This window comes from Pholis gunnellus, assembly GCF_910591455.1.
Source record: "Pholis gunnellus genome assembly, chromosome: 2".
NCBI classification, from domain to species: Eukaryota; Metazoa; Chordata; class Actinopteri; order Perciformes; family Pholidae; genus Pholis; species Pholis gunnellus.
The window spans coordinates 3618439-3645808 of NC_136536.1; the positions used below are offsets into that span (position 1 = coordinate 3618439).

A 27370-nucleotide genomic window follows, 5' to 3' on the forward strand; every position below is an offset into this window, starting at 1 on the left:
CATCACTATAATAAAAGCCCCATGCATTGTATCTGTATGTGGATGTGTGTGAGTGTATCCATGCAGAGGTGTCTGTGGTTGCAGCAGGACCGCCTCTCCCCTCCTTCATAAAAAACCTCCTGTGCGCAGTTTTGCTGCAGCCCGGAGTCGAGCACAGCTGCCAACATCAATGACGGTAACGTTAAATACCAAACCGCACATCGTTTCTACAAACAACAAAAAAAGAGAAATAAGCACAAAAACGCGCCGGTAATGCTTTTATTTTAACGTCTCTGTTACTTCCAGCTGGGCTGATTAAGAGCCTCGCGCGTGAGTAGTAACGGCAGTTAACGTCAACGGCTCTTGGACTGCTAACGTTAGCCGTGTTAGCTCGCTAGCAGGCAACTAGCTAGCGAGCTAACACGATAAACTCTATTTTTCCACTGTGGTACTCGCTTTTTATTCAACGCTACATACCCCAGTGCATCCTCACTGGACTCACAGCTCGTTAGCAGCATATATATAGTTAACAAACATATTTTAAAACATATTTTGCTTCCTTGCGAAATCTGCTCGTTAGCCAGCTTCCTTCTTTTTATCATAGCAGAAAGAGTGGAATGTATAACGGTTTGATGGCTACTTAAGTTTTTTTCCATTAACGTTAATTATCAAAAACGTTAGCTGGCTTCACTTGCATTCTCTAGTTAACGTTAGATAGTTATTATTAAACCGTTGAGTCACTTGGTGGGTTTATTGTGTCCTAAGAAACGTCAGATGTCAGTTTCAATTCGGTAGAAATATAATATGTTTTATTCCTGAGCACTTTTAGTTGATTATACTTGCATATATTTACTTATAGATAGGTTTTAGTTGATTATACTTGCATACTGTTATTTAAAAACAAGTTTTTAGTTGATTATACTCGCGATGAAGATCATGTATTATGATCTCAAACGGCTACTAACTGGACCTTTAGTCAAATGCAGAATGTACACTGTTCATTTATCCAGATGCAAATACGCTATCTTTCATGTATGCTCATTTAAACCACAAAGTAACACAGGCACAGGGAGGCTCTACTGGTAAAAACACATGATTTGACTTTTAAGTCTACATGATTGTGTCGATCATATTTTGCATAACTGTGTTACAGCTCATGTTAATGTGACTGTTTTTTCACAGGTGAAATTGAGTTAAGCCAAAGCGTATCTGTTCCCTCTCTATTTTGGTTCTGACCAAGTGGGTATTGTTCTACAAATGGATAATGGAGACTGGGGCCATAGGGTAAGAGATGGACAGCAGACAGACTAGAATAAGAGCAATTTGTTTCTGACGCTGCTAATGTTAAATTCACTCTGTTGCCAGTTTACGTTTAGCATCTAAAATGAATGCAGTCTAATAACTTCCCTACTTTCACGAAGGTTGTAATGTTTGGATTTTATCAAAACTGCTTTAGAGATTATTCAACTCCACAAACTAGCTGATTTATTGCAGAACTTCTGTATTAGACTTAATTTATCTTAGCTATGTGGACAGCTGAAATTCACACTATTCATCTTTTCACCTACAACTGCAGGATGTAAATGCTCATTTAAAACTTCACAGAAACATGTTTCTCACCATCTTCCCGTATCTTTTTGTTTTGCCCTAGATGAGTTCTCCTGTTACCTTGAACGTGGGAGGCTGCCTGTACACCACCAGTTTATCCACGCTGCAGCGCTATCCGGACTCCATGCTGGGCGCCATGTTCCGGGGAGATTTCCCCACAACTCGCGATTCCCAGGGGAATTATTTCATCGATCGTGACGGGACGCTTTTCCGGTACATCTTGAATTTCCTGCGGACGTCCGAGCTCACCCTCCCCTTGGACTTCACAGAGACGGACCTCCTGAGGAAAGAGGCGGACTTCTACCAGATTGAACCTCTGATCCTGTGCCTCAACGACCCCAAGCCGCTGTACCCTCCCGACATCTTCGAGCAAGTCGTGGAGCTCTCCAGCACCCGGAAACTGTCGAAATATTCAAACCCGGTGGCTGTTATCATCACGCAGCTAACCATAACCACGAAGGTTCACGGCCTGCTGGAAGGTATTTCCAACAACTTCACCAAGTGGAACAAACACATGATGGACACCAGAGACTGCCAGGTGTCGTTCACCTTCGGACCGTGTGACTATCACCAAGAGGTGGCCCTACGGGTTCACCTCATGGACTACATCATGAAACAAGGCTTCACCATCCGCAACACGCGCGTGCACCACATGAGCGAGCGAGCGAACGAGAACACGGTGGAGCATCACTGGACTTTCTGCAGACCGGCTCACAAAGTCGAGGACTGAATCCCAACGGAGGCGTTGCTCACAACTGTTTGATTTGTCTCCATATTACACGAGTCACGATCACAAAAATAACTCATTTTGATCTCTGTTTGAGTAATGTATCATAATAAAGTTTTTCTTTCTTGTATGATAAATGTGGCACAAAGGCTCAAAGTCCAGATAGAAAGCATAAAAACAATGAAAATGTGAATTCTTGATTTGTTCACCTGTTGGAGTGCAAGAACACTTTGTCTGTGCTACCACTACTTATTTAACATTTCTAGAGAAATTAATTCCTGGGGTTCATGTCTACAAAACAAAGAACACAATTCTTATGAAGCAGAAAGACCCGATAACAATGATTCTATTACGATTGTATTTATTTTGGAACACTATTCTACCCAAACGATGCTAAAAATGTGAGTACGTTGATTTTTTTTATGGGAGTTATTTCCGATTTAATGTGGTTCCAATACCTGCATCTGTTTATTTCAATGATAAAGGGAATGTAAACAGGTAGCCGTGGTTTAAGACGTTATGCCTACACACAGTAGCAGATCTAAGTCTTAATTTGCATTAATGTGCAATTGGATCTCAATTTGAGGGGGAAAGAGAACAATGTGCTGTCTTGGTCGTGTTTCGGACGACAGACACTGAACAGAGAACTTATTTGGATAGTCAGTCGTGAAGGTTTTTCAATAATAATGTATGATTATCTTTTGCCCAATTTCCAGTATATCTTAAATTTAGTCTCTTCGCTCTCTTCTCTCCTTGTACGGTACTATTCCTGAAGACCCTCGTCGTCGTTGCATGTGTCTGAGTGTCTTGTGTTTGAGTATATATTTGTGCGCTCTGCAGTATTGCGGCATACTGTTACAGTTTAGAGCTCATCTCAACAGTGATGTTTGATCATTCCAGCCAAAATAAACCCATTTGTGCATTCGTCAGTCATTAGTTTTGTTTTATGGTGGAACTTTTACCATTATCTTGATATTTTGCACTGATATTGGCCTACTGTGTGTCAAAGTCAAACAGCCAACCACTTTAAAAGCTCCTTGTAAGCGTTCAAACAAGTTAAATGCAATTTGTGGAAACTTGGACTTATGAAGTAGCCTGTGTGAGAAATTGTGTTCTCAGTCTTTTTGATCAGCATTCGAGCAATGTGGCATTCATTTAAAAAATATGTTCTCAAAATGTTCCTGCCAAGTTACTTACATTCATGATTGTGATACAAGTGGGAAGCTGTAGGCCAGTTGGCCCTCATGTTCACTTATCTTCTGCTGTAAAGCACAGATAAAGATGGCAGCTAATAATGTCCTCAGTAACATTTTCCTGTTAGAAAAGTTAATTTCTAAATTGAATGCTAGGAACACATTTCTTTAGTAATTGCATTTCCATCCAGTGACCTGTTTTGTAGATTATTTATTGAATCCCTATAGGAAACATGAAGTTTACTTAAAATGCTCTGCTATATTTATTTGTGTTTAAGTTACTCCACATTGTAAAGTCCAATGACCAATGCATTGACCAAAAATTACAAAAGGTCTCATCTTCCATTTAAATGCCAGGGTAAAGTTATGTTAATAACTACTTTAGACCAAGTCAGAAACGGGTGAAATAATATTTATTTTTTTACTAAATTAGGTGTAAATTTCAGCAAATTCAATACATTGATTTAAACTCAGTGATAGGCTGAACATCACAGACCCCAAAAGCTTTAAAATATCACTGTCACACTATTTAAGATTCACCACTGTACCATTGGTCATTTATTTTATTCAAACAGACATAACATGCATGTTTGTGTCATTGCTCTAATGTTGTTACGTTACTATCATAATTATATTATAATATAATGTATATATTTATATATTATATATGATATATCATATTATATTACATATAGGTCACTATGCATAAAAGGGCAGACTGCCACCGGAAACCCTTTCATTTATTTATTTGTTCTATTCATGACTTTATAAAAAAACTTGAGCTGTTTTTTAAATAATATTTTCTATGTGTATTTAATTTAAAAACAAATTAATTCATTTTTTATTTTTTATCTTATTTTGTTTGTATTTCCGTGTTTTAATGACGCATTACACAACCGGATGTGACGACTCTTCCTGGATGCGTTCGTTTTGTACTCCGACGTCGAGCTGCCGTTGGCTCGTGTCTAGATTCTAGACAGTTCCGCTCATTTGCTTTACGCCGGGCCACAAAACGAGCGCACCCATCATCGCGTCCGTTGCTCTTGTAACAAGTGGAAAGGACACGTTCCCTGCAGCACTGTAGACTGTTTAATATCTATTTACGATGTTGAGAAAGAGTGATAAAGTCAAATATCTACTGAGCCTTGTTCCGGGAAAACAACGTTTCGGGACGTACAGGTTCCTCCCCGTCTTCTTCTGCATCGGAGGCGTTATGGAGTGGATCATGATCAACGTGAGGATAGGAAAAGAGACTTTCTGTGAGTATAAATGCACAAATTGAGTTTGTTTTACGACAGTTTAACTTCAGGTTTCTTTACTTGAACAATTGGCACGTTGCTTGTTTCAGTACCTCACTGTTTACTGTGGGCCTCCTGTTAGGACTGTGCTTTGTGGACAGATTTACGACCCACAACAACCCTTGTTGACCTTTTAAAGATGTCCTCAAACCTCCCTCTCCTCCTCTCACTGCTATTAGGGAATGTGGAAACATTGAGAGAAAGATGGCCTTTTTAAGGACACACGGTACAGGTCAGGTAGCTACATGCACAGCTGCTGACACATAGAAATACATGTCACAATATATCTTGACTTAGTACCTCAGTATTGATTAAATGATATTTTTGGTGTGATTTCCATTCAACACAAACATTTCCATTCAGTCTCAAACTAGCAGGTTATCAGTGTGAGTTTATATAATCAGACCCTAATGCAGACTTTAATACCAGGAGAAGACAACACATTGCACATCATTGTAATATGACCAGTGGTAGATGAAATACCCCAATTCTAAAATACCCTTCCCTTTAAAATGCTACATAAGTACAAGGGTGTAGATTTTGGCGGGGGACATATATTAACTATATTAAATATTGACCATCAAAACACTTTATTTCCTGCATTCTGGTGAATTTGTCTGCATCAATTTATAGTGTGAAAAAAAGTTTGTATTTCTGTAAAGGAAATCACTAATTTCAGGCCTCAAAATATAAACATATAATGATGCTGTAAGGTTCTCATATTTATTCTCCTGTAGATCAACTTTACTCATTTAGTGTTATCTCTGCTTAGTCAGCACACAGGACTGCAGATGGAAATTAGCCTCTCTGGCTAACTCTGGCTCACTTACAGTTCTACTGTTGATTGGTGTGCATTGTCCCTGCAAAATAAATAAACAAACAAACAAACAAACATGTAGGCATGATTTAGTCATCTTTTTTGTGTCTTTGACCTCTTTAAATGTGGCACCTATTCATTTTAAAATCACTTTAATTAATCTATAAACTTCTGGACTTTAGTTGCTCATATGTGTTTCAGCAAGATTTCTGCTCATCTTCAAAACTTTCTTCACATTCAAAACATACCACATTTCTCTGGGGGGAAAAAAACAATTGGGATTTCAAAATAAAGCGCTGTAATTCGTAGATATCCCAGAAAAAACATTTTGTGTGTTATCCGCAAAATCATGAACGAGGAAGTAAGAAAGGCCACACAGGGTGGGAGGGAGACGAGGTGGATTGGTCCAACAAATACAGATGTTTGACCCAAGAGACGGCTGTTTGCTGCCCAATATGAATGGTGATTTATGTTTAATGTACTTCAGTAACGACACTGCTGTAGATATTGTAAACCAAACCACAATCTTTTCCTAAATCTACGTAGTGTTGTTGCCTAAACCTAACAAAGTATTTGACGATCTCTTCCTAAACTTAAGTTAGTTATGTTGCCTAAACTTAAGTTAGTTTTGTTGCTTAAACTTAAGTTGGTTATGTTGCCTAAACCTAACAAAGTATTTGACTGATTTGTGTTCTGTGAAGACGGAAGTTTATTTTGAAAAGACTGTATTCATGTCACGAGCAGAAATTAACACAAGTTGCTGACTTTCGTAGGAAAAAAATTACTCCGTATTTTTCGTACACTTCGTACAATATTTACCCCTGAAAAGTAGTGGAGTAGAAGTACTATGAAGCAGCAAAAAAAGTACCTCAAACGTAGTACTTTGGGACAGTACTTGAATAAATGTACTTTCCACCACTGCACACATCTGTTGTTATTGCTCTTGTGTGAAGCTACACCTGTAGAGTAAATTTAGAAAGCTGCTCTCACTGAACCCGTAACCATTTATTCCAGATGTGGCACTTCAGGAGAACTAAATCCTCTCGTGTTAAAAACAAAACAAATGAGAAAAAGCTGCTGTGCATATTTGATCCTGTCGTATTCTGAGGCCATTCAGGGACACAGGAAATTGTTTTCTTCTTCAGAGAAATGGATGTCATTCCTCAGCTTGTTTGTGTTAGAACTGTTTCTTTTATTCTTATTTTCTATATCATAACTGAGTTCCAGCTGTTTTGGTTTCCGTGTCCTGGTATAAACCTTTTTCACTGAAGACAATCAGATTTGTCATTGCTTGAAAAACATGGCTCAGTTCCATTAAGTGCACCCTTTGAACTAGCTCACCTAAATGGAATGCAGTCATTATTAATATTATAGATCACTTCGTGCAGCTTTAACAGCATCAAACCTGTTTCAAGTGTCTCATTCAGTCTTTTACTTCTTTTCCAGATGATGTCTACCGAAGGAAACGATCAGAGCGGGATTACCAGCAGAAGATAGCAGATGGTTTGGTTCTTAATGAGCCTGCAGCCAAGTGAGCGACGGTGGGACTTAAGGTGGACTAAGGACACGTTCTTGGACTCTGTGACTTGTTTCCTACAGGCTGGACTGTACTTCATAGCATGTCGCAACAACCGTATCACAGTTATGAAGGAGTCAAGAGTGTAAGGCTGATGGAGAAGCATGCAAGTTTATTTTTAATAAGAACTATTAGCAGTAATAATCATCTCAACAATGGTCTCATATTGACATATTCGTAGCACATGCCGAGACAAAACCGTCTCAACTAAATTGCAACTAAATAAAAGATACAGAAATTAGTCTTTGTATGTAGAGACATCACAATCTGCCAGTATCTGTGTAACATCATCTAAAGATAAGAAACAATCCTTGTTTAAATATTGTTTTTCTGTAATGATATGATTTCTGTCCGCTTCTAAGAGATCGTACACTGTACGCTAGAGTTGACTACATTAAATGTAACATAAGAACTGCACTTTGTGACTGGTTTACCTCCGTCAAAAGCATGCTTTGGGTTACTTTCAGTTGTACCATCCAATAGGGAGCGACTGCAGACAGATGAAGCTGTTGGGGTGCTCCGACAGCATGACGGGGTTCCCGTCCAGTCTCACCTCGTCCATGTTGGTGCGGATGTAGTGGCTGGTGTTGCCTTTGCAGAACGTCTCGTCTGTTATTGTGGAGATCTTGTTGTTCTGCAGAACAAACACACAGGAGAGAAAACAATTCTACCGTCACGTAGCTACAACCGCTGGCTTTCTTCTGACGGGAACAAAACAGAATCAACTCTTTTCCCCGGAGCTTCTGTGAGTCACATGTGAACTTACATGCAGGTGAACGACGTGCAGAGACTCTGGAAGCTGGGGCACTGCTGCCAGATCATTGTTTCCAAGGTAGAGATATGTCAGTCTGGTGAGTTTCTGCAACAACAAAAGACTATTTCAGATTCTTTCTTTCTTTATTTGGATTAGCACTGGCATAAGCAGCGGCTATTCTCTCTCTCTCTCTATATATATATATATATATATATATATATATATATATATATATATATATATATATATATATATATATATATATATATATATATATATATATATATATATATATATATATATGAAATTCCACGAATATATTAGTGTATTGAAATACATTTCTCACTCTTTCACGGGGGGATTTCTACTTTCACCAAGCTTTAGGTTTTAGTTCTTCCACCATTCATTACAGTTCACACTCAAACAAATACAATAATGGTTCCTACAATGTTTTCTCTTTATTATTCTGGTGATTAGGCCGCTTGCTGTATCAAACATCCAAACACATGCAAAGTGTATCGTGTCTGCAGACTCACTTTAAACGCGGTCGCCTTCACACCCTGGGTTTTGAGCCGGTTGAAATTGGCGTTGAACGACACCAGCTTGCCGGGCAGCACGGGAAGTTTGGTCAGTCTGTTCTCTGCCAGAGTGAGCTCCTCGAGATGTTCAAGTTTAGAAAAGGCTCCGTCTTCTATCTCGGTGATGAGATTCCCGGTTAGGTCGATTCTTTTTATTGTGGCTGAGGGACAAAACAAAGGAGGTGAGCTTGAAAGATGACATTCACTGAAGACTGAACTATCACGAGGAGTTGTCTTCACCCATGTTTGCAAAGTCTTGGTTTCTGATTTTTCTGATTTTGTTGAAGCGTGCGTAGAGATACGCCGTTTCCTTTGGCAGCGTCGGGACGGCCGACATTTCCGGGGTCACCTCCTCACAGTAGACAGACCCGCTCAGGCAAACACACAGCAGGCAAGTCGGCAGCTCTGTAAACATCACAATGTTTTCATCATCACCTTCTGGACAGAAAACGATGTGACGGTGCAGCTTAAAACTACACCAGACACAGTTCATATGAGGACACTTAATCGGCCTCGTTATTACATAATACGGGGCTTTAGCTACATTCACAGAAATGTGGAAGACTGCCTCAGCAAGTGTTGCATAATCGGCTTTGAAACTGTTGAGAACTTCGATCTGTCTAAACGGACCTTACCGTGGGCTCTTGGAGCTGCTGGGTCGGTGTCTTGAAGGACATTAATGTTTTGAACCTTTGCAGTGTCTTTCTGTAAAAAAAGGAGAAATCTTAATAACTATTCTTTAACATCCCCAACTCCAGACTATTGTGCATTTCTTCCACCCCGCTCAAACCCCAAAAAGATCTTTTTACCTTAGGTTTTCTCACTTCCATGTGTTTATGTTTTGCTGCAGAAGACAGCATCCACGGGAGCATCACAGATGTCAAAAGTAAAGTCCTTAATTGCATCATTGTGTCTTAGTAGCTGGCGAGAGGAGAGAGAGAGAGAGTGTCCGTCTGCTGGGCTGCGATCGAGAGCTTCATGTGAGCAGGAATCGTTTTTTCCATCCAGTTTTTTTTTTTTTTTTATTAAGCTGCCAGTCTGCGGCTGAGTAAGAAAAGGAAACGGACTTTAACTCAACACATGCTGTGTTTGTGTTGCTGTCTGTGGTCAGAAGGTTCTAAAGAAAAACAGACAGGAAAGTGTTTATATTGAGCACAAAGTGATGATTAAAATGCATTTAGGATAATCAGTAGCTACACGTAATGAACGCTGATCTTAAATTTGACTTTAGTCGACAAAATGATGTTACTGGAAAGAGAGAGTCGTCCTGAATTTAAGTAATTGATGGAAAAAATGGAGTGATTGAGGAAATGAATCACTGAACTGTAGAGAGAGAACTATTTTTTTAATATTTCCCCTTTTCAGCTTCATACTTCAAATACGAACTCAATAACTCTTTAGGAGATGGCTGTGACTCTGTTTCTGAAGGAATATTTGTCTTTTGTTTGTTTATTAATCGTGGAGGAGTTCTGGTGTGCAGCTGTAATCCCTTTTTCTGCATTATGATAAAACATTTTAGCATTCTAATAACTGGACAGTTACAAAATGTATCCTGAACAGTTTCCATGAGGCGATGAGTCTTTGTTTCCCAATTAATGCAGGTACCATCGTTTCTCTAACGGACAGCGATTAACTTCATTATATGTGAGGTGTCCAAAACTCACATGCTTCCTCTTCCACAGAGAGATAATAAAACTACGATTACGACCACTTATTGTCAAAATGTAGAAAAATAACAATTAGCGCTGAAACTATTAATCGATTCACTAATTATTTGACTAATTTGATTAACTGGCATTCACAAGTCCTTTTTTATACAAAAACACTAAACATTTGTGGTTCCAGCTTCTCAAATGTTAAGGATTTCCTGTTTTTCTGTCTCATTTCATAACAAATTGAACATCTGTGGAATTTGGAGAAGCAACTTGAAGATGTATCCCTGGGTTTACTATTCAAAGACATTTTATAAACTATGATTCATCTAAAAAAAGGACAAACAGCACTGTCAGGCACGCTCAGGCAAAGATCAAACATGGAGCCTGCAGGAAATTGTCATAAAGATGTTTTACCTTTTTCTTCTTCTACTGCTTGTGCTATAGGGAGATTTATCGTGTTCAAGCTTGAACACGATAAATCTCCCTACCGATAAACATCCGGATCTGCTTAAGTGTCCTCGAGCAAATTGCAGACTGACCTTTACCTTTGATCTTGCTGTGCATGATGGGAAGCAAAAAGGAGCTTTTCTCACATGTATGAAGCGTCTGATACTGATAATGTTTCCACATGATTACAACCAATAGGAGGCTTTCAATGTCCTGCCCAAAATAGTTTATATAGTTTTATAATGTGTTTAAATGCAGACGGCTCTCATGTTGAAGCAGAATGATAGAAAGGGATGTCAATGGTGTACGAGTTAAAAGCAGCCAGACAGACAAATAGATAGATACATTATTAATTAATAGATAGTTACTTTATTAATTAATAGATGGATAGATAGTTACTTTATTAATTAATAGATAGTTACTTTATTAATTAATAGATGATAGATAGTTACTTTATTAATTAATAGATGGATAGATAGTTACTTTATTAATTAATAGATGGATAGATAGTTACTTTATTAATTAATAGATGATAGATAGTTACTTTATTAATCCCGCAAGGGGACATTATTGCAATTATGGTACAGGTAAATAAAATAACAGTAAAAATATTAAATATCAAGTGCTCAATATATACAATAAGAATAACAGAGTAAAAATATTAGATATAAAAATGCACAATATATACAATGAAATTGAATATTAAATTAACTAAACAGTAGTGCAAAGATGTAACCAAACAACAAACAATATGCATTCTTTGCTTTAAATACATTTGAATAAATATTTTAAAAATCCTCATGTAACCATCTCAATCCAAAATAGATTATGAGAATGTGATGTAAGCACACACAATATGTGAGCTGTTGAGTATCTATGTTATATATTAATGCTCTTATTTCAGCCTATGAGCAGTGGCTGCATTATGTAAGGCAGATGTGTGGTGAGCAACGAGGAAACAGAAGTGACTGTGAAACGGAAGTGGTAATTACTGCCCTGAACGACGACACGGAGGACGGAGGCTGAATTGACCAGAGAGAGAGCGAGAGGGAGAGAGAGAACGCGAGAGTGAGAGAGTGTGAGAGAGAGAGAGAGAGAGAGAGAGGAAAAAAAAAGCAGGACTTAAAGTCGCCAATATTGTAAGTGTAATAACGTCGTACTTATACAGAGCGCATTAGAATACTATATATTTGCACGAGGAGCTCAATCTTAGATTAGCCGTTTCATCGTGTCCAGGTTGAAGCCGTCACGATAACGGACCAAGCTCGCGGGGGTTTGTTGAAAGGCAAGTGGGTTAGCGCGCGCTAGCTAGCTGCTAACGCTAGCGAGCTAGCAGCTAACGCTCGCGAGCTAACGGACGGACGGATTCCATGACACTTTTTGTTCTGACAGGCTCGTTCATCCTGGGCGGGCCGTGATATACAGCTGTTAGAAAATGAATTAAAACGCCAAAAGCAACGTTCAGACATTACAGTAGAATGTTTTTATATTCTGTTCATTGTATTTTAAAAATGGATTGCCAACACCCTAACCGTGTATTTATTTTATTTATTGTAACAAACGAAAGTCAGCCGTTGGTCACGCTGGCCTACTAACCGTTATCTAGCTACATTAGACGACGATAGCTTAGCTAACTGTTAGCCACTCCACTCACAAATAACGACAGATTAGCAACAATATAACGTTATCTAATCCTGTTAGGTCGCTAATGTAAATGGGAGCAAAACAAAATTGTGAATCGGATCGATCGCGTTTACCAAAGCTAACCGTTGACATGAAGTTAGTCGAAATAGACCATGCTAGGGACATAAGGGGAGGGCATTAAAAACCCAAGTCTCGTTTAAAAACATCGTTCCTCAAGCCAGGAACCCGTGCGTGTATCACATTTGGTATCTTCGTAAGACGCTAAGACTGTTGATTCAGTCGTAATTAGGTTAATGACGGTGGTTAGAGACGAGAAAGGATTGACGAACGCTATCAATCTGACGGTAACGGCAGCTAGCATTAGCTAGTGATGGTTGTGTGGTTGACCCACTTGCCAATGGGCCCAGTTCGCACTGCTTATCCTCACTTTCCATTGGATGCAGGGTTTCCTGGTCTGCCAGGTCAAAATAAAATCAGTTCTTGACACTTCATGTACAAACACAGAAATGTCCAGTGAATGGACAATGTGAGAGCTATCTTGTCTGTTGATTTAACTGCACATAACCTGTACCATTTTTATTTATTTTTCCTTCCCCCAGTTTAGAAAATGGATAAGATCGACCTGGTACAGAAGGCCAAGCTCGCTGAGCAGGCTGAGCGCTACGATGACATGGCTGCAGCCATGAAGTCGGTGACGGAGCAAGGTGCCGAGCTGTCAAACGAGGAGCGGAACCTTCTCTCCGTCGCCTACAAGAACGTGGTGGGAGCACGCCGCTCATCCTGGCGAGTCATCTCCAGCATCGAGCAGAAGACCGAGGGCAACGACAAAAAGCAGCAGATGGCACGTGAATACCGGGAGAAGATTGAAGCCGAGCTGCAGGAAATCTGCCATGATGTGCTCGTAAGGGATTTTTTTTGGCGAATGCAAACAGTCTCAAATTCATACTCTTGTAAAGATTGTGCTTGTTTATCATTTAGCCTGATTAACACACAACTGAGCTGTTTAATTATTGTTTTCAGGGGCTACTGGACAACTTTCTCATTAGCAATGCAACTGCTGCTGAGAGCAAGGTGTTCTATCTGAAAATGAAAGGCGACTATTATAGATACCTGTCTGAGGTGGCATCTGGGGATACTAAGAAGGGTAAGTGAGGACATGATCAATATTATGAATGTGTGCTGTAACAATATACTTAAAGCTGCATTAATGAGTATTATATAATAACAATGGGTCAAATAACTATGTGAAAGGGTCACTGGTAGTGACGAGCCCACAGAGCTCCCAGCTCTACGTAGCATCTTTAAGCACATTTTCTGGTTTTAAAGCCCAACAATTTATTGTTTGATTCCCTCTCACAACAACTCTTATCCACTTGGTTTCCAGCAGACAGCAGTTGACATACAAAGGGCAAGCTGTCTAAGTTGGGCCACATATAGTGAACACAGTGGAGCATTCAGCACCTAAAGAGACAGATACTTTCCTTAGGACATAGTAGTGACTGAAACAGCTAAAGGGAGAGTGACTTAAATGTGTTAAGCAGACACAAAGATTACTCCAAATAAATGATGGCGTTTCTCCCTGTCTAACAATACAGAACTCATTGTTTTTTGTGCTTGTGTGGCTGCTCCCAGATGGCCCAAAAAAACACTAAAATACTGCTTTAAAATGTGTTTTAAACCGTGATGGTTAATTTTGTGTTCACCCTTTTCTGCCTAAAGATACAGTGGACAATTCCCAGCAGGCGTACCAGCAAGCTTTTGACATCAGCAAGGGGGATATGCAGCCAACACACCCAATCCGGCTCGGCCTGGCCCTCAACTTCTCAGTCTTCTACTATGAAATCCTCAACAACCCGGACCAGGCTTGCGCTCTGGCTAAAGGGGTATGAACTGAAGCCTAATGTCATAGTTTTGAAACTGTTAACAGGTTAACTGTAATTTGAATTGAACACAAACATCATAAATAGCCATAAACCGTGGGTACATTTTCATCATTGGTACCCATCTATCTACCGAGCATCAGTGATATCGGTGAGAAGAGGTGCCTGCGAAGATGATACCCATCCAGCTACAGCCTGTTCGACAAGTATCAGCTGCCGTACAACCAGGATTTCATTGTGCAGCCCTGTGTTGTACGATGACAATAAATTAACCTTGCACGGTTATTTTGAGCTATTTATCTTTCAGTGCTGACTAGCTCAAATAAATGTTCTGTTTTCCATAGTCGGTGCCACACAGTGTTTACAGGATGCTGCTGGATTATTTAAGTTTAAATAACAATTTGCAATCTTTGTATTTCAGGCATTTGATGACGCCATCGCTGAACTCGACACTTTGAACGAGGATTCTTACAAAGACAGCACCCTCATCATGCAACTACTAAGGGACAACCTGACCGTGAGTTTTCGGCCCCGGGCTGTTTTTCTTTCCCCCTCCTGATTGATCCCAGTGTTTCACTCAAAGTCTACACTATAAACAATAACGTCTCCCTGTCTCTGTTCCCAGCTGTGGACATCAGAAAACCAGGCAGATGAGGCAGAGACCGGAGACGGGGAAAACTAATGGAATTGCACTGTTAATCCACCTACACTCTTATCTTAAACACAGACAGCTTATATACATCCCCCTCCACTCCATCAGCTCCTCCCACTTCTGTATGACAAGCAGCCTGAATTGCTCCTGACCAACTAGTTTACCCCTCTCAGTTCTCTGTGAGGTGACAGGGTGATTTTCAGTTAGCAGATTCAGTCACTTTGTGGAAACATGTTGTATTGATTAGTGAGTCCATGTTGCTGTTGTTTTTGTTGGCGTTGTGCGTGTGTGTTTGTATGTAGCGAGAGAGCAAGTGTGAAAGGGTATGACAGAGTATGTGTGTGTGTGTGTGTGTGTGTGTGTGTGTGTGTGTGTGTGTGTGTGTGTGTGTGTGTGTGTGTGTGTGTGGTCGGTCTGGGGGTGGGAGGGGGGGTTGTTGTGAATTCTAATCGTCCTTCCAAATCCCTTTGCCCAGCTAGTTTGTTGTGATTTTTTTTTTTTTTTTGTTACTTTCTTATTTGTGATTCCTCATGATATTTACAGGTTTTATTGTATGGTAATTATACTGGCAGTTGATTTCCACCAAACACTGTGATGGTAGGCGTTCCATTTGCTTCACAACCCAAAAACAGAATGATTTTTTTTGATTTTTTTTTGTTTGTGTTTGAATTTCCAGGCACACGTACAATCCTGTATTAACAACCAACTGCAATTCTGCTGTGGGCTCATACAGAAAGGAGGCAGGCTGTATTGTGACACTGACATCTTGGTGTAATGCTCCTTGATCATGTTCACAAATTCACAGTTTCAAAAGTTTTAAGGGACCCCTTAAATTGTCATGTTAGATTTGTTCAGACATTCCACATTATTAGGCTTTCGGAAAGGCAGTGCTCCGTATCTTTTTTTTTTTCTTTTTTAATTTAATTTTTTAACTTTAGTATGGATTGTCATTGTAGTTTTACTCACTGTTCAGGTGCTGCTTGATCTCAGTACAATGAAAATTGTATGTGCGTAAATGTGGTTCCATGTATTTTGCAAGATTGACTATCATCTGTATGTAAAACCTAAAGTAACCTTTTATTGATGTTAATTGAAAAAAAAAAATGTCTTACCACACTGTATCAACCCTGCTTGCAAAATATTCCTCTTAAAGCGGTTGTTTTCTCCAACAAAAAAAAACACAACAAAAAAAATCTGTGCCTGGCTTTCTCTTGCAGCCTCTGTGGCAGCATCTGCTTGTTTTTAGAAATCTCAAAGGGAAAGAGTGAGACCAGACCAACTCAAATAGCTACATCCTGATGTCAGTTTCCACCCAGGTGCACCTCTCTGCTTTTTAAGGATAGCTGGTGTGAATGGTCGCCTCAAAAATCAGGTCTATTTTGAAAGGGGGCAAATTTGGGGGAAAAGTCCCAAATCATCACTTTTGGAAAGAAGCTCAGTGTCACAATACCATTTATCACCACTACATTCCACATATTGTAGTTGAAAGACACCATTCCACATTATAGCTGACAGTCTGTTTACTCTGACAACGCTCCAATGAATTGAAATAATCTTCTGTTGAGGGAAAAAAAAAAAAAACTTCATGTCAGTTTATTATTATGCTTGATGAAAATGCAGTTAGTGAATGTGGAACGAAGCCTGTCTGTATATCGGGTATCTACTTGCTTTGTTTTTACTGACAAGTCTTATGGCTAAAAAAAAATTTGCTTCTGTAACAGTCTATTATTACCCAGTGCACACACGTGGTTGTGAAGATTTTAGAATAGCTCTAAAAAAAAGCAATGACGAAATGGAGATAAACAAATGGTTGGTGTAATTCTAGCTTTGTGTTTATGTATCTTAAAACCATTCTAGTTTCACTATACATGTAAGAAATAGGAAAGTGTCAAAGACCATTCAGTGAAATAAAGTTTCGTTTAAGATAACAGGCAAATTACGTCTTCTTTTTTTTGTTCACAAGGAAATTTAATATGATTTAGTGGGTCATAAAGACAGCTTGGATTCACTGAGATTTGGTGATAAATTGTGGATGGGCTGTGATTTTATTTAGGAAGGAAAAATAAGATGTTTAGCCCTCGATATGTGGGAACTACTTTTCATCGCGGAATGATCACGCCAGTCAACCTCTCTGGCCCTCTCACAGCTTAATTGAAACGACTACGCGCGGAGGGAGCGCTGCAGGTGTTCCACAGTCGTAATTAAACGAAAACAACCTCACGTCGTCCATGTGGAAACGACCCGCTACACTGAGACTAGTATCAACAGTTATCCGGACACCATTAGCTATTTAAGAAAACCGTAAGTAACCTTCATCTTAATCGATTTTTAATCGGGTTTTCTGTAAATTGAGAGTTTCCTCAACTGCCGCTGATGTCGGCTAACTTTCAATGTGAAGTGATCGAAGAAAAGGTGACATTAAAGTTTAGCTCGTTTTAACTTCAGCTAGCTTAAGTGTTTTTTGCTAGCAAGTCGGTTAGTACGTTTACGATCCTTTTAATATTGTCACTTTTCTGTAGTCATTGCCTGATTCGTTTTATTTAAGTTCCGCCAGAATTAGTTGATAAAACTAATTCCGCCTGACATAAATCAAACAAATGTTTTTTTATTTTTTTAGATCACGGAGCCTTTTCACCCCCCCCCCCCAGCATTTAGCCACGCCCCTTCTTGCGAGCATCTAGCCACGCCTTCTCTCGACATGATTATTAGCATACTTTATTTTTATATTTATATGTACTTTATGTATTCACATAGTTGGCTGAACATTTTTTACATTATTAATAATAATATATTATTATTTAATATTACAATAAAATAATGATATATTTGTATATAACATAAGTATATAATATATTAAATATTTAAACTTTACACATTTTTATTTTTTTTAAATACATTTGACCCTCGTTGGAATAAACGTGATAGACCAAATAAACAAGTTGTGGTGCAACTCATCGCGGTTCGGATCATATCGCGGTTTTGACAAAAATGTGGTGAATGATTTTTTTTTGCCATAGATGACAAGTGCCGATTGTTGAGCCATATGAGCCAGAACAGATATGTGTTGTTGTTGTTGTTTTGATGTTGCAGCTGGTATACAAGGATCTAGACACATGTATTTGTCAGCACCATCCCGAAAAATGTTTTGTTTTGTCGGTTGAAACTGTCAAAAAAATTAAAATTGTTAAGACTTCGATAAAGTCAACTATGTTGACTATTTGCTTTAAAATATCTAATGTTAGGAAGGTCGACGGGCCTTAATAATTCCCTCTCTTTCTATTTAATATTGCTGTGAAAACTTCTTCAAACATTATTTATTCAGGTTTCTCTTCAAAATTTCATTCACAGGATTACATTTGAACACATCATGATAAGGTTAGAAGTTAGCTTCACCCATTTCTCATTTTTACTGAATAAAACATCGTAATGTAACTTAACTGAGCCTCCGTCAGGTAGCTGTTAGCTCCGGTGCTGCTAACATTACTAGCTTTCCTTCTATTGATTTCAACACGATTTGTTGTTCGAACATGAAGCATCATCAGGGATCAGTGACTACAAAACATTAATGTTGAACTCACGATTGCATTTTTTTTAACTGAATATTGTCCGATAAAGATCTGCAGAAAAACCTAGTTTCACACCTTGTGTGGGGAACAGTTCAGTAATGTATTTGTTTAATAAAATATTGTCTTCTGGGGAAAAACTCTTTGCTTTTTTATTCCTTTTAGCTCCACAGGTGCTGTGGGATGTGTTTGCATGGGATGTAACTTTGTGTACCTAATAAACGGACTCCTCAGAGGATGTAGTCTGTGTGTCTCAGCTTGTTTATTTAATACTCATAACGTTCTTTCTTTCTTGAACCAGCGGTCACCCAAGATGAACAGCAGTGCACCATCGTACCCCCTCGCCTCTCTGTATGTAGGCGACCTGCACCCCGACGTCACGGAGGCCATGCTCTACCAGAAGTTCTCTCCTGCCGGACCAATCATGTCCATCCGTGTGTGCCGTGACATCATCACCCGCAGATCTCTGGGATACTCCTACATTAACTTCCAGCAACCGGCAGATGGTAACGTACCCGTTTTGTTAAAATGTAAAAATGAAATCGACATACGTAAATGTTTCTCAAAGTAATACACTGGAATAAATATGTGTGAGAAATTTTTTTTTTTTTACCTGGAAAAAAGTAAATTACCACTTTTTATCACACAAACACTCGCCAGACAAGAAACCTAGTGGGAATTAAATTCTCAACCCATCGGATTATTCTGTTTTGGTAAAAGGAAGGTGGAATGTTACTGAGTGTGTTTCTCAAAGTCAAGGAAAGGATCTTTCAACCACTGAATTTCAACGACGCTACAACATTCCCACCGAACGATCGTTCCAATTCTACGGAGGACTGAGTCCTTTGTTTAGGAGACTTTGAAGGATAAGTGTGTATCCTACACGCTCCGAAAACACCCACAATCCTCTGTGCGCCGTGCGTTTCCTAATATGTTGTTAAACGTTCAGTTATTTCAGCTCATCACTCCACCCACATTTGTTTTTAATTGCTATTCCACTTGCTGTATCTTCACTCGTATCTTTATTTGAATTGTTGGGTTTTAATGAAGTGTGTTTTACAATCGGTGAGTTAAATTCACTGTTTTTTTTTGGTTTAGTCTGGTGTCTTTGAGGAGAGCATTTGTACATTTATGAATTAAAATAATTGTATAAATCCCTGTTTATTTACATACATTTCTTTAGTAGATCTACATGTTTTGAAACTGTGAATATTAGTTTGAGGAATGCAAAATCAATATTCCTACTAGAAAATGTCACTGTACTGAATTTTCTCAATAAAGTATCTGGTAATCTGGGACTACAGATGAAAAATGGCCTCTTGGCACATTTACTGGAATGTTTCATTAATGTGCACGGTCCCTACCAAATATATAAAGTAAAAAAAACCAACCACGTGCTCTCTGAATGCACGGAGCCTCGCCTCGCCTCTACAGGACCCGACTAGGAAAGACCCGTCCTACCAAGGAAGCATCCTTGACTTTGAGAAACACGGTCTGGCATGATGAGTAGTGCTGCTTCATGTATGTAATGAAGATGCTGTTTATGACTAAAAGGAGGACTTTGTGATCGTTGTATTATTATCTTAGCGGAGTGCGCCCTGGATACGATGAACTACGACGTTATCAAGGGTCGGCCGATCCGTATCATGTGGTCTCAGCGTGACCCGGGACTCAGGAAGTCCGGTGTGGGAAACATCTTCATCAAGAACATGGACGAGTCGATTGACAACAAGGCGCTGTATGACACCTTCTCAGCCTTTGGCAATATTCTGTCCTGCAAGGTAAGCGGCCTCGGTCGTCCTCGTCATTACACTTATCTTCATCATGTGTATGAGTAAGGCTGTCATATATATTCATATTGAATAAAAGCAAAATCACACAAACGTAACTGCTGATCAGTGCAATGAACTCACAACATGTCAAATATATTGTTAACCAAATCCATAACATGATGATTAGTACAATCAGCGCTCCACATTAAGGATGGCCATCGGCAGCCATTTTGAGAAATTGGTCACTAATTCTTGGGCTTTTAATATATATATATATATATTTGTTGTGTTAGTGATGTTTAAATAGACCCTTTACAGCTGACGTCACGGTATTGGCTGGCGGCAAAACAAAGGAAAGACAAACGCATCTAAAGTGTGCTCTTGCTGTGTTGTCGGATGTCAGAATTGACTTCTTGTACGTCTGAGATGATGAACTGTGATCCGACGCGCTAGAGAGCGACAAACAAAGCGTTTCAGGGACGGTTTAGCCTTCTGCGGACCTTCACGCGAAATCCAATGAAATCAACCAGGTCCACTAGAAACTCCTTCAGCTCAGACTCCAGCAGAGAGAGACACCAGACCACCAAGGACAAAAACAAAACAGGACTAACCAACATGTTTAACACACCTGCGCTCTGCCCACTAAAGTACCTCATCATATTTACTCCATCGCTGCTACAGTCACTGCCAGAAGCAGACATCGCTCCCTTCACAAAGCTGTTGTAAAGAATCGGGCTAATGAGCGCTAATGGTTTTGGTAACAATAAGATGTGGTCAATTCTCATCTCAAGTGCAAGATGACACCTTTTTTCACTCAAAAAGCGAGATGTCATTTGCATGTTCTTAAAGCGTTTTGTCTTCGTAGGTTGTTTGTGACGAGAGAGGCTCCAAAGGTTACGGATTTGTTCACTTTGAGACCCACGAGGCTGCAAACCGGGCCATCGACACCATGAACGGGATGCTGCTGAACGATAGGAAAGTGTGAGTAAACTAAAAACAATCTCAATAGGTCGGTAAGAAAAGTACGTTGAGGCAAAGAGTAGTGCAGAATATGTATACGTGTATATATATATAAGCTGTAAATTAACGCTGGATGACTTCTCCATGTTCTCTTGCTCAGTGAAAAGACAGGTAAACATTTGGAATCTGGCATTGTCAACCCAAAGGCCCATTTTCTGGGGGAAACATGTCAGTTGTCCCTGCTTAGGTCAGTGAATGAGTAGGATGTGTGTGTAGCTCTGTTGTCTTTGTGTGTGTTGTGATTTTAGGACTAAAGAGCCAAAGTCAGATCACCAGAAAGTGATGATGTCTATACAGCGACGGTTTCTCATTCATGATGGGAGGAGAAACGTTCACGTTTGTTCTTAAATGTCGTCATCTTGAGAACAATATTTACAGAAATAATCCTTTTTGTCTAACAGATGTTGTTGATGTTGTGTTCTTGATGTTTGTCCTCATTAACGTGCCGCGTGCTGAAGCCAGAGTCTAACTTTCACAAACGTATTTTCTTCCCGTCCCGTCTTTGTTGTCCCCTCGGCGGTGCGTTTGATTCTGTCTGCAGCTTTGTCGGACACTTTAAGTCCCGGAAGGAGAGAGAGATGGAGTTTGGCACCAAAGCCATGAAGTTCACCAACGTCTACATCAAAAACTTTGGTGAAGACTACACCGACGAGAAACTCAAGGAAATCTTTACGGCATTTGGTAAGAAAGCAGGTTTTTTTGTTATTCTTTGCGTGTTGCTCTCCTGCTCAGTTTGGGGAACGTCTCTGTGATGGATTGAATGCCACCACAGTCTCTCTGGGAGCACATTTGAACACTTTGTTTTGTGCTCAAACTCTCAGGGAGGACTCTCAGTGTGCGGGTGATGAAGGATGAGAGAGGACGCTCACGAGGATTTGGCTTCGTAAACTACGCTAACCACGAGGACGCTCAGAAGGTAGTGTGTGCACCAGACTCAGTATAGTGACTGTAGCATGTTAACTTAACGACTTCATGCTAAATGTCCTATGATCAGTGATGATTCATGTAAACTGTAGGTGCAACAATAACACACACACTCCCTTATCTTGGAGTCCGTATTGTTCACTGCTGTAGATAAACAGCGGTACACGTTGATGCCGCCCTTGTTTCTCAGGCCGTTGATGAAATGAACGGGAAGGACCTGAGCGGGAAGATCCTCTACGTCGGTCGGGCTCAGAAGCGTCTGGAGCGTCAGGGAGAACTGAAGCGCAGGTTTGACCAGATCAAGCAGGATCGCATCCAGCGCTACCAGGTGAACGTCTGACCACATTCTACAGTTGTGTTTATGTATTATTTAGTGGTATAGACATAATTATAATAAGGTAGGTGCAGTCGTGTCTTAGCTTAATTGTTTTATGTAGATGTTAATCTATTAAAGGTAGTTCAGCTGAGCGCCTGAGCTCCTTTAAAGAATTTAAAGCAGCTACTGACCTTTGATTTACGAAGGTTTGTACTACAAGTTTTCAGAGTAATATGAGCCGTTACTCTGATGGTCCGGGACTTTCAACATGCAGGAAAACATGTCTGTGGACATTTAATGCAGACGGGTGACATGAGTAAACTCAATAAGTCAGATGTGGATCTTTGTGGAAAGTTAAACTGCATATAAAAGGACAGATGAAGCGGTTTCCTTCACCGTCTGTGATTCCAGGGGGTGAACCTCTACGTGAAGAACTTGGACGATGGCATCGACGACGAGAGACTCCGGAAGGAGTTTGCTCCTTATGGCACCATCACCAGTGCCAAGGTAACGAGCACACACACACACACACAGGTAGTGTCATTGCCCAATAAAACTTAAAAGGGACGCTCTCCTCAGAATGTATCCTCTCTGTATCGAGGCCTCTCCGCCTCGTAGATGTACGATACTTCTCAATTCTAAAATCCATCCTTCTAATAGAACCGTGAGTAAAGATTCACTCCTCCAGCAGGAACTGCTGCTCGAGATCTTCTCACAGAAGGAAACGGACGCTCTGGTCAACTTGCACCTGAATTTATTTGAGTCACGATGTATTTGAGCATATTCACAGTGGGAGAGTAGCATAAAATATGTTATTTCTAATCAATACAGTAGACAAACGTTTGTATTTGACAAAAAACAGGATCTCTAAAAGCAGGAAGTGATTGTGTGTCGGGTTCATTTCAGCGGCTGCAGGGAGGAAGTTAGGCGACACGCTGGAGAGGAATCTACTGAGCCTATTGTGTTTAAATCTTTATTTATAATAATGAAAGGATCGTCTCTAATATTAATCTATTTATATTCTGCTGCCAGCAGCAGCAGCAGCAACCGTGAAAAAGCCCCTTTTCCATTCACACGTGAAGGATAAACATCAATTATTAAAATAATTAATTCACAATCATAGATGTTTTTTTATATATTTTTTTAATATTCTGTCCCCATAAAATAATATGTTAATATAACCTTTAATTATTCACAATATTTTAGCAGAACTCCATATTTGTGGGTCTCGTAATGAGTCTCAGCCTTTCTTTGCCTCCTAGTCTCAAGTCAAGAGACTTGAAGGCAAAGAAAGCCTCGAGTTAGTCGAGTCTTCGGTCTGCAGCTCCGGTGTTGGAGGACTTTAATCGTTTCCTCGTTGGCTGCAGGTGATGACGGACGGCTCCCAAAGCAAAGGCTTCGGCTTCGTCTGTTTCTCTTCCCCCGAGGAAGCGACGAAAGCCGTGACGGAAATGAACGGGAGGATCGTCGCTACCAAGCCTCTGTACGTGGCTCTGGCTCAGCGGAGGGAGGAGCGTAAGGCCATCCTCACCAACAAGTACATGCAGAGACTCGCCACCATGAGGACCATGACGAGTCCCATCATCGACTCGTACCAGCAGGCCGGGTACTACATGACGGTTCCTCAGGTACGAAGGTTTGACCAGCGAGGGAGAGGGAAGCTGATGTTCATTATCCGGAAAAATGCTTTTGGATCGTCAGTAATAGATTTATGCATCCAAAATAAATGTCTAGTCGTGAAGCGCTCACTTATATCAATGTCTGAATTTAAAGTAGAGTTTAAAAGATGAACATTTAAATCAAACCAACCACAATGTGGCAACAAAACACAACTCAGAAATGAATCTAATATGTCACTTAAATACACTAAATACATTTAGTTATGTCAGATAATATTATTGTATGCAATTGGAGCAAGTTTCTTTCTAAGGAAACCAATTAGTTCACTTTAAGAGTCTTATTTTCTCCTTTTATATACAAAGTTTGACTCTTTAAGTATTTCTTGTTCCATACGTCTATTAATAGATGGAATAATCGATTACTTAAAATAATCAGCAGCCTGAGACGTGGTTAACGTGACAGGAGGAGGTGAAGACGACACTTAAGGAGGAATAATTTGAATTAAGGATCCTGCTGGTGTGACGAGTGCTTTGCTGTGTCACAAGTCTAATTAAATGAGCTGTGATCCAGAGGTTGACCTGTAATGTGTAGCATGATGTGTTCTCGCAGACTCCGACTCGCTCCTTCTACAACCACAACGCCGTCAGCAACATGAGGCCAGTTCCTCGATGGACGGGACAACCACCCAGACTGCAGGGTGAGTCCGTCATTCATGTGGTCACATGAATATACAGCATGGATTTATGCGAAGTGTGTAAATGTCGAGCGTCCTTTTCTGTTTCTTTAGGCCCCTACTCGACCCAGTTTGTCGGCCCCGCTGTTCCCCGGCGTGGTTCGACCCCCATCGCTACGGTCAGACAGGCCTCCACCCAGGCTCCACGCATCATCAGCTCCTCGCAGAAGACGAGTAAGTATGGCAACACGGAGAACGCCGGCCGTGCGGACGGTGACTTCTGACGCGTGTGACGTCTTTTATTTAGATAACATTGCCACGCAGACTGTAGGAGGCCGTACCGACGTGCCCGGTATGACCAGGAGCGGCCAGTACAAGTACTCGCCCGCAGTGAGGAACGTCCAGCAGGTCCTGACTGTTCCTGCACCCATGACAAGAATACAGGTACTGTAGTCTGCTTGGACCAGGACCAGGAATGACATACTGATCACCACCGTGTAGCCGAGCTTCAGTTTTCACTGTTCCGCTCCTCAGGTTTTTCCTGCTCCTGTGATGGAGCCACCGGTGCACATTCAAGGCCACGAGCCCCTCACCACCTCCATGTTGGCTGCGGCTCCGCTCATGGATCAGAAACAGCTTCTCGGTGGGCCGCCGTTCAGTTGTGCTCCTTCTTTGCATTGTCCGTTGAAGGCACTCGGTGGTTAATCCTGTCTCCCCGCTGTGATGCGTAGGGGAGCGATTGTACCCGGTGATCCATTCCCTTCACCCGAACCTGGCTGGAAAAATCACCGGCATGCTGCTGGAGATCGACAACTCTGAGCTGCTGCACATGCTGGAGACCCCCGAGTCCCTGCACTCTAAGGTGTGAGGTGTTTCTATTCTACAAATACAAGTGTTATACAGTTGCTGTGACCGAGTAGTGCAGATTAGGATCTCGGGGTGTTTACCCCATCATAGCCCACCTCCCGCAAGAAAGAGAGAATTTAATTTACATTCTTTATTTGCTCTTGTTTCAGCACTATTGTGCCTATCCTTTGATCTGTGTTTCACTGATGGTGTGGGTTTACACACACACACACACACACACACACACACACACACACACACACACACACACACACACACACACACACACACACACACACACACACACACACACACACACACACACACACACACACACACACACACACACACAGACCACCATTTGCACTTTAGCTTGCTCAGGCTCTTGGTGCATTAATAAGCGTTTCTATTACCAGTTTGAGCGCGCCAAGCTCGGACTCTGTTCGCTTCCTAACGGACTCCGGTGCAGTTTGTTTTGTGGTGTGAAGGCAAACAAAGCAACCACAGGATTTTACATGATAATATGATGTCATAAGATACTTGATCTGTTTAAGGCCATGTAAATGACCTATTTGTGCAAATCAACACGTATGCTCGTCAGTGCGGATATTTTCCCCGATAAATAAGTCAAAAGCTGTTAAAACTGCTGTTTGTGTCCGACTACGTGTACTTTGTCAGTTCATTAAGTCCTAAAAACTGTGTCAGCAAACCCACAGTGATGAGCCCTGAACCGTTACTGTACAGCAGTCCCCTGTTAGAGCAAAGGTGACTAGAACAATAAGTGCGTTGAGTGGTCAGAAGACTAGAAAATCTGTTTACATGAAGTCATTTTACAGTCAAATAAGACTCATAAATCGTATAATCAGTTATTTTCTCTAGGTGTTAGTTAGGAGCTTTGGTGGTGCTGGTAGTCAGACGTCACCTTTAGACAGTTTGCGGTGGTTATGCTAAGCTAAGACTCCTGGCTGTAACTTCACATTGATCATTCAGAGAGTGGTATCGGTGAGATTGTTGCGTCTTCTTCGTCCCGTCCTCCGGTCAGGTGGACGAGGCGATCGCCGTCCTGCAGGCTCACCAGGCGAAGGAATGCTCTCCTAAGAAGTGAAGAGTCCTTTCAGGTCAGAGACAACTTCTCTTCCTCCCATTTAATGTCTGACTTCATTAAAGCAGCTGTTGGTTTAGATTGGACCGGGTTACCTTCAGTAGCTCGGAGCATAACTGCAGCTAATCAATTAAAGGAATGTTGTGCCTCCTCCAATCCCCAAAGGTTTAGCAGATCTCTACATCAAGTTATAATATCTAATGGAAGTTATTGCTCTTTACTCTTAACAGGAAGTTAGTAGTGTGGAGTGTGTGCTGAGTTGCAGACATGAAATGTTGCCATGAAAGACTTTAATGGTGTCATTTCTTTCTAGATGTCAACGACGTTCTGGAGGAGGAAAAAATAAAAAAAAGAGGAAAATTTTGAAAAAATTAGAAAAAAAAAGGAAAATGTAAATTCAGAGATTTGTAAAGTTAGAAACTATTTAGTTGTTGCGAAACCTTTTGTTGGAAGATAAAGTTCACAGTATATGCATTAAACCCGTCTCCTGTCATTTGTTTGTCATCGACTTGTGCTTGTGCGTGGGAACGGAGTGAACAGCGTAGAAAATACTAAAACAATCTCAATTTAAAATGTGTAACGATGATGTAATGGTCTCATTACTGCCCCGTGAGGCCGCAGGGCAGAACACGTCCACTGGTCCTGGATGGTTGGCGAGAACCAAAGCAGTGGCTGTTCTCCCACCACTGTTCTTTGGCTTATACATTTTATTTAACGTTTTATTTG

General features: G+C 40.6%; 5 protein-coding genes across 9 annotated transcripts; 4 read left to right on the forward strand and 1 right to left on the reverse strand.

Annotated features, from left to right (window-relative positions):
- The first annotated feature begins 140 nt into the window (after positions 1-140).
- On the forward strand, positions 141-3223 carry kctd6b (potassium channel tetramerization domain containing 6b). Its single transcript, XM_079172463.1, has 3 exons — positions 141-175; positions 1162-1263; positions 1631-3223. The coding sequence occupies exons 2-3, from the start codon at positions 1237-1239 to the stop codon at positions 2315-2317; spliced, it is 714 nt and encodes a 237-aa protein (XP_079028589.1). The 5' UTR covers positions 141-175; positions 1162-1236; the 3' UTR covers positions 2318-3223.
- Positions 3224-4555: 1332 nt separating this feature from the next.
- uqcc5 (ubiquinol-cytochrome c reductase complex assembly factor 5) lies at positions 4556-7209 on the forward strand. The gene is made up of 2 exons (XM_079167341.1): positions 4556-4766; positions 7069-7209. The coding sequence occupies exons 1-2, from the start codon at positions 4613-4615 to the stop codon at positions 7155-7157; spliced, it is 243 nt and encodes an 80-aa protein (XP_079023467.1). The 5' UTR covers positions 4556-4612; the 3' UTR covers positions 7158-7209.
- A 446-nt stretch (positions 7210-7655) lies between these two features.
- Positions 7656-9489, reverse strand: ognb (osteoglycin, paralog b). Its single transcript, XM_079167330.1, has 6 exons — positions 9340-9489; positions 9166-9235; positions 8771-8935; positions 8489-8691; positions 7965-8057; positions 7656-7832 (listed from the first exon to the last, which is right to left on the reverse strand). Exons 1-6 carry the CDS (start codon positions 9436-9438, stop codon positions 7662-7664), a joined length of 801 nt encoding a protein of 266 aa, XP_079023456.1. The 5' UTR covers positions 9439-9489; the 3' UTR covers positions 7656-7661.
- Positions 9490-11639: 2150 nt separating this feature from the next.
- On the forward strand, positions 11640-15210 carry LOC306711723 (14-3-3 protein beta/alpha-1-like). 2 transcript variants are annotated; one of them, XM_079180739.1, is made up of 6 exons: positions 11640-11771; positions 12876-13177; positions 13297-13420; positions 13996-14159; positions 14578-14673; positions 14782-15210. In XM_079180739.1, exons 2-6 carry the CDS (start codon positions 12884-12886, stop codon positions 14836-14838), a joined length of 735 nt encoding a protein of 244 aa, XP_079036865.1. In that variant the 5' UTR covers positions 11640-11771; positions 12876-12883; the 3' UTR covers positions 14839-15210. The 2 variants fall into 2 exon arrangements, with proteins under 2 accessions (XP_079036865.1, XP_079036866.1); XM_079180740.1 differs by having other exon boundaries at positions 11644-11771; positions 12881-13177.
- A 3474-nt stretch (positions 15211-18684) lies between these two features.
- LOC306709108 (embryonic polyadenylate-binding protein A-like) lies at positions 18685-26647 on the forward strand (the record flags this gene model as incomplete). 4 transcript variants are annotated; one of them, XM_079177143.1, is made up of 14 exons in its annotated part: positions 18685-18877; positions 19959-20152; positions 21009-21124; positions 21705-21844; positions 21985-22079; positions 22278-22415; positions 22815-22910; positions 23771-24031; positions 24615-24720; positions 24811-24930; positions 25004-25140; positions 25231-25339; positions 25428-25558; positions 26585-26647. In XM_079177143.1, the coding sequence occupies 14 exons, from the start codon at positions 18685-18687 to the stop codon at positions 26645-26647; spliced, it is 1899 nt and encodes a 632-aa protein (XP_079033269.1). The 4 variants fall into 4 exon arrangements, with proteins under 4 accessions (XP_079033269.1, XP_079033268.1, XP_079033270.1 ...); XM_079177142.1 differs by having other exon boundaries at positions 24633-24720; positions 25004-25145; positions 25209-25339; XM_079177144.1 differs by having other exon boundaries at positions 24633-24720.
- Positions 26648-27370: the final 723 nt, after the last annotated feature.